Raw genomic sequence first — 13,500 nt, 5'->3', positions numbered from 1 at the left:
AGCAATGAGCTGTGAGGGCTTGGTGGACATCCTGACATGTATGCTCAGGGCTCCAGGGACGCATTGGCAAAGTGAGAGCTAGGAAAATTTGTCAAGCCAAGTGCTGTTTTAGGTAGAAACGGTAAAGCAGCCTAGCATTAAGGCCTGGGACTTAAGGGAGAGTCCTTATATATTCATATTCTATATATATATATATACATAAATATATATATATATATATATATATATATGTATGTATATATATATTTTTAGCATTTCTCATGTATTTTGAAAAAAAAATTTCCTCCATACCATTCCAAGTAGGTGACTCCCAGGAACCAAATGTAGGCATTTCTTAAGAGTTAACGTAGCCTTATTCTGTATAGCAGTGGTTTTCAAACTTTGGTATTGAGCAGAATCACCAGGAGAACTTGTTAAACGTGAATTGCTGAGCCCCACTCCCAGAATTTGTAATTCAGTAGGCCTGGAGTGAGGTCTCAGAATTTGCATTTCTTCTTTTTTTTTTTTTTTAATTGAAATATAGTTAATTTACAATGTGTTAGTTTCAAGTGTACAGCAAAGTGATTCAGTTATACATGTGGACACACACACACACACATTCTGTTTCAGATTCTTTTCCATTATAGGTTATTACAAGATGTTGAGTATAGTTCCCTGGGCTATACAGTAGGTCCTTGTTGTTTACCTGTTTTATATATAGTACTGTGTGTATATTTTAATCCTAGACTCCTAATTTATCTTCCCCCTACCCCTCATCCCCCTATGCTATGCCCTTTAGTAACCATAAATTGGTTTTCTGTGTCTGTAAGTCTTTTCCTATTTTCTAAGTGAGTTCATTTGTATCATTTTTTTTAGATTCCACATGTAAATGATATAGAATATTTGTCTTTCTCTGTCTGACTTACTTCACTTAGCTGCAAATGGCATTATTTCATTCTTTTTTATGGCTGAGTAATATTCCATTGTATATATGTATCACATTTTCTTTATCCATTCACCTGTCGATGAACATTTAGGTTGCTTCCATGTCTTGGCTGTTGTAGATAGTGCTGCTGTGAACATTGGGGAGCATGTATCTTATCGAACAGAATTTGCATTTCTAATAAGTTCTCAAATGATGCTGATGCCACACTTTGAGAACTACTGCTGTATAGACATTATAAATGTGACCCTCCTAAGAATTTAATAAAATTTCATATGGTTCTTGGTGTAACCTTAATGGAAATCAATAATCTGGAGGAGCAGTAAGGCCGGCCCTACACAGCTGTTATTTTGACTCAGTATTGAATTACTGAGTGACTACTGTGTGTACAACCTCTATATTATAAAGATACAAAGAGGGAAGAGATCCAGTCCTTGTCTTGGTTCCTCTAATAAAAGAAGTAAGAGAATTGTCACACAAGGCAAAGCTGAAGAAGGATGTCTGAGTAATCTGGGAAGAGCGCATGGAGGAGCTGTGTGCTCAGTTATCTGTCGCTGAATAACAAACTACCCCAAAACTCAATGGCTTAAAACACTAGTTATTTATTTATTTTTGACACTAGTTATTATCTCTCACAAATCTGCATGTTGACTAGGCTCAGCTGGGTGGTTTTTCTGTACACATTGTTATCTGAACTGCAGTTATTTGGAGGCTCAACTGAGCTGGCATGATCCAAGATGACTCAGTCACATAGCAGTAGTTTGTGCTAGCTGTTGGCTTGGAGTTAACTGGAGTGCCTTAAGTCTCCTCCATGTGACCTCTCAGCATGAGAGCAGGGCTCTGAGATGGAACATTGCAAGCATTTAAAAATGGAATCTGCAGGTCTCTTCAGACCCAGCCATGGAAGTTACAGCATTGTCACCTCTGCTGCATTCTGTTGGTCAAAACAACTCACAGGAGGGAATTACCTGGCAGCCAAGTGGTTAGGACTCCACAGTTTCACTGCTGAGGGCGCAGGTTCAATCCCTGGTCAGGGAACTAGGATCCCATTGGCCACCAGCTGTGGCCAAAAAAAAAAAAAGTCACAAGACAAGCTCAATTCAAGAGGAAGGAAATGGACTACTTCTGGGCGGAAGGAGTAGCAAAAAATTTGTAGGCATCTTTAATCTACCATAGGCTGATTGAAGCAGGCCTTACAGGATGAATAGGGTTTTGGTAGGCATAGCTTTCAAGGGGAAGAGTTCTAGCGGAAGAAATAGCAAGTCTTCAGTTTAACTAGGAGAAAAAGAACACGAACGGGGCCTGGGAAGATGGAAGGAGACCATTTTACAGAGCTCTTTGAACAGCAGATGGAAGTCCTTTGGCAGGCTTTAAAAAGATGGTGGAGGACCTCTCTCTCAGTGATTTTATTAGCATGGTGCAGAGTTTGGGAATGACTCTTCAAGGCTCCAAACTAGTTCATTATATCTTTCTTTCCCTGTAAGCCCAGTGTTAACAGCTTTGGATTTGGCGTCTCTTTCTAAGATATGGGAAGGGATGCTTACTCCTTAGGTTATTGTAAATGATGCCAAGTAAGCATTTTGAAGGATAAGAGAACCCAAGCAGTGCTGCAGGACTGGCCAGAATACGAGTTGAGGGGCATGCAGCTTTGTGTCAGACCTAGTTAGGCTTTTCCCTGCTGCATCAAAGGGTTAGTTACTTAGTCTTGCCCTTGTCTTTTCCCCACAGTAACCCTCCACTGAGTGAAGAGATGTTGCCTCCTGGGGAGTGGATGTGTCACCGGTGCACTGTTCGCCGAAAGGTAATAATGCTGCTTTCTGAAGGCTTTGCTCAGGATGCCAGATCTAGAGCACTGATATTCTAGAGCTAAGACGGCTTGGCCCTGAAGGCATTTTTGTCCCTTCTTCTTGTCTCTTCCAGCCCTGGAATCACCCTCACACTCCCCATGGTGACTGTTTAGAATCCAGTAGGGCCTAAAATCCAAACATGGGCTGCTGAAATGGGCAGAAAAGGTGTGTTAATTTACTGAGCCATGTTAATTCACTAGTGACAGGAGTAGTCTGATCTCCTTGTAGACCTCCTGATAAGTGGCCTGAATGTGGCAGCCATATCCAGTGGCTGAAAGAGGCTGAAGAGGAAGGCGCTCCTCCAGCTTGATACAAAAAGGATTCCCTTCACCCCAAGGCAAATAAGTTGCTGGTATCCAGAAGCTTGGCCAGGTGTGTGGGGTGGAGAGGACTTGGACCCACTTGGACCCCAGGTTGCCTAACCTTTCTTTAGCTCCCCTTCCCTCAGCTTTGATAATTCAATACTGGCTTTGAGAACATAATTTTCTACTTTGAGAACTTCTGTGGGGTATAAAAGCTAAATGCTCCCTTATCAAAAAAGGAAGTAGGTGTGCTTCCACCCAGATTATGAGAGACCCAATCCTCAAATTATAGGCTGTGGATTCGGATTTGTCTGTGAATTGTAAACCACTTCCTACCCTCCACCCCACACTAATTATACACCAAACAACTTTCCCTTGTTGTGACGTCAACCTCTTCCTGGCCCCTCAACATGATGTCACAATGAATGATTACTTCCTTGGTTGCAGAAACAGGATGAGATGATTCAGAGATTGTGGTTTATGTGTGTAACAGTTTTCAGCCTTTAAGAAGAAGGTAAACAATTAGGCAGACCTTTATTCTTCAGTGTGTGCATAGGGTTCTTATTGAAGCAAGCCAAGGCCAAGTCAGCCATCTAACCACAGCTGTAGTTTAATATCTCTTGAAGTCCACAAACCAGGGTGTCCTCCAACTTGTCCTCCTCCCAAGATCTCTACCTGTGTGTCCCCAGCTAGATTAGAGTGGGGCCAGTTAGAGTCACCTGCCAGCCAGGAGGCCTTTCAGAAACTTGCCACTCAAAGAAGCTGGACTTGAAAGGGTTGGGAACAGCTGTGGCGGAAGAGATGAAGCCAGGAAAAGAGGGTGAAGAAGAAGAACTAACATTGTTTTAGTGCTCATCATAGCTGGGTTTTTACATGTGTTATCTCATTTAGCCCATACAGCCAACTATGGGTACTGGTGGTATATTCTCCTTTTTTTTTTTTTCTCTCTCCCTTTTTAAAAGGAAGAAACTGAGGTTCACAAGTGTAGAACTTACCCAAGTACTCAAAGGAATGGACACAGCCAAGATTTGAACCAAATTCTGTTTCGTTCCAAAGCCCTATTACTTCTTCATCAATTTTCTGGAAACAGAGCTACTTTCTGGGGATTATATTATAGTATGCCTTTTTCAACAGAGTGTGCTTTTCCTGAAATGCCACTCTGACCTGCTCTCAGATGGACCTCTATGCCTACCAGTGCCAAATCTGCCCTTTGCACCATCACCTCTACAGCCCTCTGGCCTCCTGCAGTTACAGTGAAGTGGATTGAAATGATACATCCTGTGGGCCTCATCAACCTCTGATGTTCGGGTTTTATTCCTAGTGGAGGCTAGATCTTCCCCCAACTCAGAGCCATCCCTTTCATATATGTGATGCTCTTTATCTCTACCGTATCCCTGAGAGGAGGAGAAGAAAGGTCTTACTAGTCTCACTTTACGCATAGAGAAATTCCTGCCCTCCGGCCTGAGTCACCTAAGGTCATAGGGAATCAGAGGCAGAACTGGGACAAGATCCCAGGTCTCCTGACTGGAGACCAGTGCTAAACCTTCATTTGACCACTCTATTTGGAGCCCTGGAGGAAAATGTATTATCAGTCATTCAGTCCTACTCTGTACACTTAATCTTTTTCCATGTCCCCACCTTTCCATTCAAAAAGTGTCACTGTCAGAGTTCTAGTTAAACTTGAGACATTGAAAGCCGCCGTTCTTGGACACCATGATTGCTGGATCACTGCCCTCCACACACCACCCTTCCACCTTGTGGTGTGGCTGCCTTGCAAGTCAGCACCCAGCCTCCCTGGACAGGGAGCTCTGCTTGCCTGTTTTACTTTTTACCTTTGCTTCTGCAGGTTTTTCTGTATTTTGAGCAAAGTTCTTAAAACCATTCAGGGCACTCCGAGGCAAACAACAGTGCTCTCTTTGATTCTCTACGTTATTCTCACTGTCCTCACTTAGTCTACGTTTATTCTCACTGAATTAACGTTTTATCCCTTTACCGCCCCCCCCGCTCATGTACAGACACTGTGTATCATATGATGTGTGGTTTGTAAAATTGTTTCTAACTTTTGTACTTTTTGGTGATTCCCTGCTGCAGTGGTTTTGCCAGCTTTAGTTTAGTTCAGCTATAGTTTTGTCAACTTTAACAGACCATTGTTCCAAGTCCCCACCCAGGTGGATGAGTCTCTGATATTAGAGACTCCCGTAATTTTGGTTAGTGGTCTAGCAGGACTTTGTAGCATCCATCTCTATTTTGTGTCACTTTGTGTGATGGGCCCACCTGTTTATTTGCACAGAAACGAGAGCAGAAAAAGGAGCTGGGCCACGTCAATGGACTGGTGGACAAATCTGGCAAACGGACTACATCCCCCAGCAGCGACACTGACTTGTTGGACAGATCAGCTAGCAAAACTGAACTCAAGGCCATTGCCCATGCCCGGATCCTGGAAAGGAGAGCCAGCCGTCCTGGTACGCCCACATCCAATGCCAGCACAGAGACCCCCACCTCTGAGCAGAATGATGTCGACGAGGACATCATCGACGTGGACGAGGAGCCAGTGGCAGCAGAGCCGGACTACGTGCAGCCCCAGCTAAGGCGCCCCTTTGAGCTGCTGATTGCTGCCGCCATGGAGCGGAACCCCACCCAATTTCAGTTGCCCAATGAACTGACTTGTACCACTGCACTACCAGGTTAGCCAGACTGTCATATCCTCTCCCCTACCCTGGCTTCCCCAAAGGACTCTTGTCCAACCAAAGGGCTGTGCAGCCTGTGAGGTGTAGCCTCACAGGTGTAGTTGGTGTCCGTGTAGCCACTGTCTCAGGTTCCTGTTCTTGGTTCGAGATCTTTGCAGGTTTACAATGCTTGCTCAGTTTTCTATTTTCCACCCTTCCCAGTATCACTTTAAAAAACAAAAAAGGTAATACACACACATAGTTCAAAAATCAAAAAATATAAAAAGGGTTACAATTAAAAATTTCATACCCATCCCTGTCTGCCATTTGCCTAGTTTCTACATTCCTACCCCTCACAGATAACCACTGTTTGGTTCTTATGTATCTCCTAGAATTTCTTTATATAGATGTACAATAATTTATTTAACCAATTTCCTATTAATGGAAATTCTGGTTGTGCTTAATCTTGTGTTACCACAGATACTGTTTCAACAAATAATTTTGTAAATACATCATTGTATACATGTAAATGTATCGGTAGGATAAGTAGGATAAATTACTAATACTAGAATTGCTGGGTCAAAACTATGCATTTATATTGTTTTTAAACTATGCACTTGTAGTTTTGATGGATATTATAAATCGCCCTCCATTCCCTTTTTTTTTTTTAATCAACTCATGGCTTCTACTTGATACCACAAAGCGTCTAGATCTTATTTTCTTCCCAGAGAAAGAGAAATTGGCAGACTTAAGAAACCTGCTGGTCAGTAGGATGCATACAGACTCAAAGCTTTTCTGCTTTCTATAAAAATGCAGTAAAATTATATTTTTTTCCTCAGCCACCTTCACAGAATAGTCTTTATTGACCATTAGACCTGGGTATTTCTATTTCTTAAGTCACCAGTATCTAACCTAGGTTTCTGACCACTTCATGTCTGCAAAACATTTAGATGTGTTTCTGCCATAGAGCAAGTGACTTGTAATCTTAGTTCTGACTTATATCTCCCTTTTCCTCCTTTCTCATTCTTTTTCTCCCTTCAAACCAGCCCAGGGGGCCTCAGAAAGAGATGCATGTCCAGGCCATGACACATGCTTTTACTAAGACCTGTTCCTCGGACTTACTGTTGTTTCCATATCCCGAACTAGGAACTCTCCATCCAGGAAAAATTCAACACCACCAATTTCTCTTCTAGGTTCTAGCAAGAGGAGAAGAAAGGAGGAAACCACAGGGAAAAACGTTAAGAAGACACAGCATGAGTTAGATCACAATGGTCTTGTTCCCTTACCAGTCAAAGTCTGTTTCACGTGTAACAGGTATTTTTCTTCCATAGCAAGAGGCTCTTCCTCATATCTAGCAAATGTTTTTTTCTCTCTTCTATTGTCTTTTCCAAACCATGTGTGTTAAATATAGATAACCCATATTCTGATGGTATGAGTACAAAGAGACCGAGTGACTAATTGACCAGAGCCTTGAATGTTGTAACAAAAAATTCTTGAAGAATCACGGTGCAGAAGTACTGTAAACCATGTTTATAGAGGCTAGAACGAGAGGAGTTGGACTTAAAATGAAGCATGAGGTATTTAGACTGGCTAGCAGGAAGAACTGTGGCCAGCAGAGACACACATCCCTGGAAAAAGGCAAATGATTTTTAAAGCACTAAAGATGAATTTTAAAGTAGTACAAATATCCATACTAGCTGGTATGCATCAGACTGGATGACTTCCAAAAGCCTCTAGGCTGCCCCAGTTGTAGCTTCCCTGGGACGCTGGTTCCCTTCAAATAGGATCTCCTCAGTGATAGGAACCAGCTGCTTCAGTTACCGAAGCTGGACTTGTTGGCTTGGATGTGTTAGAAGGGCAGGATAGCAGGAGAAAATAGCTATCAAAAAGAAATGTTCCACGGCAAAAGCTATAGGGAACCAGATAGTAGAGCAGCAGAACTCTGAGCCACGCCCAAACTGTGTCTCCAGAATAGCTTAAGGACTCACTGAGTATCGTAGTTACAAATCATGATTGGCATTAGCTTACATGCCCTCCCTTGATCTATGCTTACACGAATACATTACAAAATCATTTTTCCAGCACAACTCTCTGGTTGTCAGTTTTGCTGAGTGCTTCATATGGAAGAGAAGTCTTTTCCTTTTGTAGTATAAGACTCTGGAAAGGTTGCTAGTGGTTTTTTTTTTTTTTTTTTAAACTGAGGTAGTTGCTTTCTTTTAAGGAGTAGAAAGATCAGAGCAGGGTTGGCTGTCTTCCCCCAGTGGGTATCAAGCATTGATCATTCCTGCTGTGACAACCACTTTAGCTCTACTCCAAAAAAATTCACTTCTCTACGTTCCTCTTAGGAGAGAGAATAATGAGGAGCCTGGTGGTAGCCCCCAACTTCATCCATCTTCCTAATGGTGAATGTAACGGGATTATTGGGGAGGAGGGTGTGGGAGAACATTGTTAGGATTAAGGAAGGGAAGCTGTTCCACAGTGCAGAGTTTGTTTGAATTCTCCCACCTTGCCATAGAAATGGCCTATATCTCTTTTTTGCAGGAGTTGTCGCGTGGCCCCTCTTATCCAGTGTGACTATTGCCCCCTCCTGTTCCACATGGACTGCCTCGAGCCACCGCTCACTGCCATGCCCCTGGGCAGATGGATGTGTCCGAATCACATCGAACATGTGGTGGTAAGCACAGCAGTGTCCTTCAGTCCTCTGTGGGCACAGCTGGGGCATGGACTGATTCAGTGGGAAGCATAGTATAGTCAGCTTTGTACCAGAGTTCACTTTAATCTCTCAGACACTGGTTTCTGCAAACCATCCTACTCAGTTCTGATTACTTTGACATGCCTCAGCTGTGCATCTAGCCTTTTCCCTCAATGCCTTGTTTCAGTCGCACCGACAGACTTAACCCACTAGCGCTTGGTTGTTCGTGAATAATTTCCTCTGTAATGAATTAAGCAGTTGGTTTTACAGCCCTAAAAGGGGGAGTGCATTAGACCCAACCTTATGCAGATAAATGCTCTTCCAAGTCTTCTTGCTTCTTGTTCTTAGAGGGAACAAACTAGGAAAATTTTAAAATATTTATTCTCGTAACACTGGCAGTTAACTGCCCAGTAACTTTGGAGAACTGAGGAATTGACACAGATAACGGTATTCCAGACAGTCAGCCGCTTACTGAACACCTTATGTGTCCTACGCACCACATGAGGCTCTTGCCCTTCTCTTCCTTCTTTACAAAGACCTTGTCAGGACACATAATAGGTGTTCAGTAAGTAAGTTGTTGAATGAATGAATGAATGGTATGAGGGTGCTATTATCTTATCTCCCAGGAGGTTTGGTTACATTTTCCAGACTGCTTCCCGGGGCTAGAATAGAACGGTAATTTGCTATCTCCAAAAGAGGTTTAGGACATTTCCTGATAGGCACGGTCACTCAGAAGGTTGAATGGGAGAGGGCCTCAGGCGGAGCAGCTCCCTTATAAGAGCAGCCTTTCCAAATTAGAAGGGTAATTGCTTAAGACATTGTCCATCAGATGATGATAACCATGGAATGACTGCTTGCCTTCAGCATGACAGTGTGCTGTCCGCTTTGCACCAAGAGGAACTTCAGTTATAGACTTGCACATAGGGAGAAAAGGTTTGTTTGGCCCTCTTCATTTGACTAATGCCACTCAGAAAAGTTTACATAGGAGGAAGCCTCTCTGCGAGGCTCAGTGGTCTTGTTTTGCGTCTTGCTGAACCAGAAAAACCCAACCATGAGCAGTCAACCCAAATATGAATCTGTAAGAGCAGCTTTCCAGCAGATGAGAAATTACTAATTGGGTGACTTTTTATTAGCTACTTAGGGGTTTTTCCTAATGTACTAGGTAGGAAGCTGCCACATAGATCTTTTTTTTTTTTTTTTTTTTTTTAACATTTATTTATTTGGCTGCATCGGGTCTTAGCTGTGGCAGGCTGGCTCTAGAGCGCGCAGGCTTAGTTGCCCCGCGGCATGTGGGATCTTAGTTCCCCCACCAGGGATGGAACCCGCGTCCCCTACATTGGAAGGCGGGTTCTTAACCACTGGACCACCAAGGAAGTCCCCTTTTCTTTTAATTAATGTGTAGGGGACCAGATGTAGAAGAGGAAAAGAGGCATCGTTTCTTTATGCCTTCTCTATGCAGCTGCACAAACTTTTCTTCCCTCCTTATGGCCTCTGAGAGCAGTCCAAGGTTTTCTGCCTGCTGTAGAGCAAGGCTCTGGTATCCAGATGGGTTCACTAATGTTCCCTAGTACCGTGGTGGAGGAATAGGGCAGGAGACACAGTATTTTGGTGCTGATCTCACCTGTCAGCCAAGCTCCCATACAGGAAACAGTCTTGCTTCTGGTGGGAGAAAATCCCTTGCTAGGAAGGGAGTCTGGAGCGCTCTAGGGCCAAGGCCTGCATCTCCTCTGAACCCTATACGCTGGATAGTCGACTGTCGGAGGCTGAATTTGGAAGGGCACTTCTTGGCTAATTCCCTATTCTTGTACCCCTCAAGCCTCCCCAGGGAGTAGGAACTAGGCTGGACTGGGCAGGGTTAAGGGAGAATGTCTCATCCATATTCCCTGGCCCTCTGACGGGAGAGTTGACATACCAGCACCTGACAGAAGGAGCCCATTTGGCCCAGGGCTTCCTCTTTTTTAAAAGTAGAGCATAGAGTTAATTGGGAGGGGGATGCGTTCTGAACTTCACTGCAGGAGTGTGTCTGCTCTGTCCCTAGCTGAACCAGAAGAACATGACGCTGAGCAATCGGTGCCAGGTGTTTGACCGTTTCCAGGACACCATTTCGCAGCACGTTGTCAAAGTGGACTTCCTGAACCGAATCCACAAGAAGCACCCTCCTAACCGCCGCGTGCTCCAGTCGGTCAAAAGAAGAAGCTTGAAGGTGAGTCACAACCTGGTGCAGGCAGGATGTGGTCTCCGATTGCCTTCCTGGGGTAGACAGAGGATCATGGTCCCAGTTTTACAGATGGGGAGACTGAAGCCCCTGAGGTCTGTCTGTGGTGTCTTAGCAAGTAATGAATGTGACCATCATTTTAATACTTGGGGTTGGTGGTCAGGAAACCCGCAAGTGGGCCTTCAGACTCGGCCAGGTTTCTAGTTCTCCTAAGGATAAGCCCTTTTAGCCCCTCCCACCAAACTTAGGTGTGCTCTGCTTTTACTGCCCCTTGCCTGGCACTCATTACATCTGTTTCTGTTAGATGGCCCCTTTCCCACAGCTGTCGGGTGAGGGGAACGTGGGGGTGATTAAGCAGAAGGCCTTATGGAAGGTGAGGAACTATCCATTTTTCTGGGCTGCTGTTAATATATCAACCAATACTCAAAAAATTGTGACACTGGTACAACTTGACATTTGTATGCATTTGACAGCTGCTAAAGTGTCCACAGAGATGGACGGGAGTATTTCCTTCATTGAAAAGCGTTTGGTAGTATTGAGGCTCTCATAAACCGTTCGGTCTCCTTCATTTAACCTAGAGAGCGCAACACTATATACCTGAAAGTAAACTTGATTTTTCTCTTTTGAAATAATCCTGCAGACAGTCCCATGCACCAATGGAAAACAGCAATTCTTAAATATGGCCACTTGGTGGCAGCCACACTTTAAAATCACTCATCACACTTCCCTTGGGTGTCAGCGCTAGCAAGATGTTAACTGTTGAAAATTGTATAACAGACTCTTAACTGTGTAAATATTTATGCGTCAGTAGAAACACCAGTTTTCCAAAGTTAAATTAAGGTGTTTGCAGTTGAGGGTAGGGTATATTGGAGGTGATGTGCCTCATACCTTAGTTAAACATCTAGAGCTAAGAGTAATCTCAGCTGTGTGATTCACCATGTGCATTCGGAAGAAAGCCTGGCTGCTGAAGTGAACAGGCCAGGAGGCCCTGATAAAATCCTGTTGTTTTATGATGCCCCCTCCCCCTTTTTAAATGTTTCCTTATTCTCGAGGAAAATCCAAGGGTATGAGTTACCTGAAAAGCATTTTGTTCTTAGACAGTTTGAGAGTGAAATGAGGACTGTAGTACCAGAGGACAGTGGCAGGGAACTGCTCCAGCTCTGTTCTGGAACATTGGCCTTCATCCTTGATGTATAGCAGTGCAGGCAAAATCAACTGAGACCTTCATATCTTATCTTTGTTATGGGTTTCTCTTCCCCCTACCCCTTCACTCTTCCCGAGGGCCAACCTTAGGCTAGCCTACTGCCCCATTCCTCCACTTCTGATTCCTGGATGACCTCAGACAAGCCCACAGCACCAGCCACCACTGTTAGTGGGGATGACTCTCAATTTCATGTTCCTTGCCTTTCTCATCATATCTAGATTCATATCTGCCTGCCCATCCCACAGACACCTCAGTCTCAGCCTGCCCAAGACCAAAAGTCTTCTGCCTCCAAATCTGCTCTTCCTCTTGTATCTCCTGTTTCAGTCAATGACAGTGATCTCTACACAGTCCCTCAAACCAAAGTTCAGCTCTTCTTCCCTTATCCTCTGTAAGGACTTGGTCACCAAATCTGTTGGTTCTCACATGTTTTCCAAGTCCACCTCCCCTACTTTTAGTTCCCCTTTGTCTGCCTGGAAGTTTGTCCTCAACTTCCAAGTCTCAGCTCAAATACTGCCTTCCTATGAAATCTTCCCTAATCCCAAGCTCCTGCCCCCCCAGACAGAAATAAGCACTCTCTGTGTTTTTTATAGCTCCTTAGACATGCCTGTCTTCTAGGACCCATTTACATTGTGTTGTAATGTTTCTGTGCTTATCTCCCCACTAGACTGTGAGCTCCTTGGGGGCAAGGCTTAAGTTTTGTTCATCTCTGGATCTCTAGGACTTGGCATAGTGCCCAGACTCAGGAGGCGCTCAATAAATGTTGATTGAATGTATGAATGACTCTTTGCTTGTATGGCTCTTTCATTCATACGTGGTGTGTTTCAGAGTGTGTCTTCTGTCTTTCTGCAACAAATAGGTCTTCAATTGTTTTGTGAGTCATGAATGAATGGATGAAGAAAACTGACATTGATTGAATGCTTATCACGAGATAGGCCTCACGCTGAGCATTTCCGCTGTGAATGTGACCTTATTTAACTTTTTATCTCTCAGATACTGCTCACTCATCTCTCAAATTTGATACTGATCAATAAGAGCCTAGAGTACCAATTTGAAGTCCTGTCCAGTGGCCATCCTATACTTTTTAGGCCAAAGCAGAAGGCAGCATGCCAGAAGGCCTAGTTTCTGCAGCCCTTGGACCTTGGTGAAGAAAAGTGGGAGACATGGCTGCTTTTTCCAGTTCTGTGCCTTCTCAGGCTAGTGTGTGTGTATGTGTGTCTGTGTGTGTCAGAGTCAAAGAGATGGAGGTATAGAACAGTAGCAGCCCACTGGGCCTCCTTGTCCTTGGTGGACACCCTAGTGGATGATTTCCCCTTGGGCATCGGCACCACAAACAGAAGAGCACGGCCAGGGCAGAATCCACTGGGCCTGTTGGCACTATCACCCTCTCCTTCCTCCTTCTATCTATCTATCCTGAACAGGTTCCCGATGCTATCAAATCTCAGTACCAGTTTCCACCCCCTCTCATTGCACCCGCGGCCATTCGGGATGGGGAGCTGATCTGCAATGGGATCCCTGAGGAATCACAGACGCACCTTTTGAACTCTGAGCACTTAGCCACCCAGGCAGAGCAGCAAGAGGTGAGTGAAGGCAGGGCCGGGATTCCAAGTCCAATCTTCCTTCCACCTCGCCGCAGCTGTTAATTGGAAGTCATT

General features: G+C 44.2%; 1 protein-coding gene across 2 annotated transcripts in view; it reads left to right on the top strand.

Annotated features, from left to right (window-relative positions):
- The window catches only part of PHF12 (PHD finger protein 12), a 39,988-nt gene that overhangs the window by 18,887 nt on the left and 7,601 nt on the right, over window positions 1-13,500 (top strand). For both annotated transcript variants that reach the window (XR_003437966.1, XM_027130468.1), the window contains exons 3-8: window positions 2,651-2,723; window positions 5,362-5,755; window positions 6,931-7,051; window positions 8,279-8,411; window positions 10,468-10,632; window positions 13,267-13,425. Coding sequence is in view for 1 of the 2 variants with exons in the window: in XM_027130468.1 (XP_026986269.1) it covers window positions 2,651-2,723; window positions 5,362-5,755; window positions 6,931-7,051; window positions 8,279-8,411; window positions 10,468-10,632; window positions 13,267-13,425 (1,045 nt within the window). In the remaining variant the exon portion in view is untranslated. The remainder of the gene's footprint in view (window positions 1-2,650; window positions 2,724-5,361; window positions 5,756-6,930; window positions 7,052-8,278; window positions 8,412-10,467; window positions 10,633-13,266; window positions 13,426-13,500) is intronic.

The sequence above is a fragment of the Aethalodelphis obliquidens genome, unplaced genomic scaffold (assembly GCF_003676395.1).
Source record: "Aethalodelphis obliquidens isolate GAN/ISIS:26980383/991018 unplaced genomic scaffold, ASM367639v1 scaffold38, whole genome shotgun sequence".
NCBI classification, from domain to species: Eukaryota; Metazoa; Chordata; class Mammalia; order Artiodactyla; family Delphinidae; genus Aethalodelphis; species Aethalodelphis obliquidens.
Note: the sequence above shows the minus strand (reverse complement) of the source record. Positions and strands in the feature narration are given on the sequence as shown.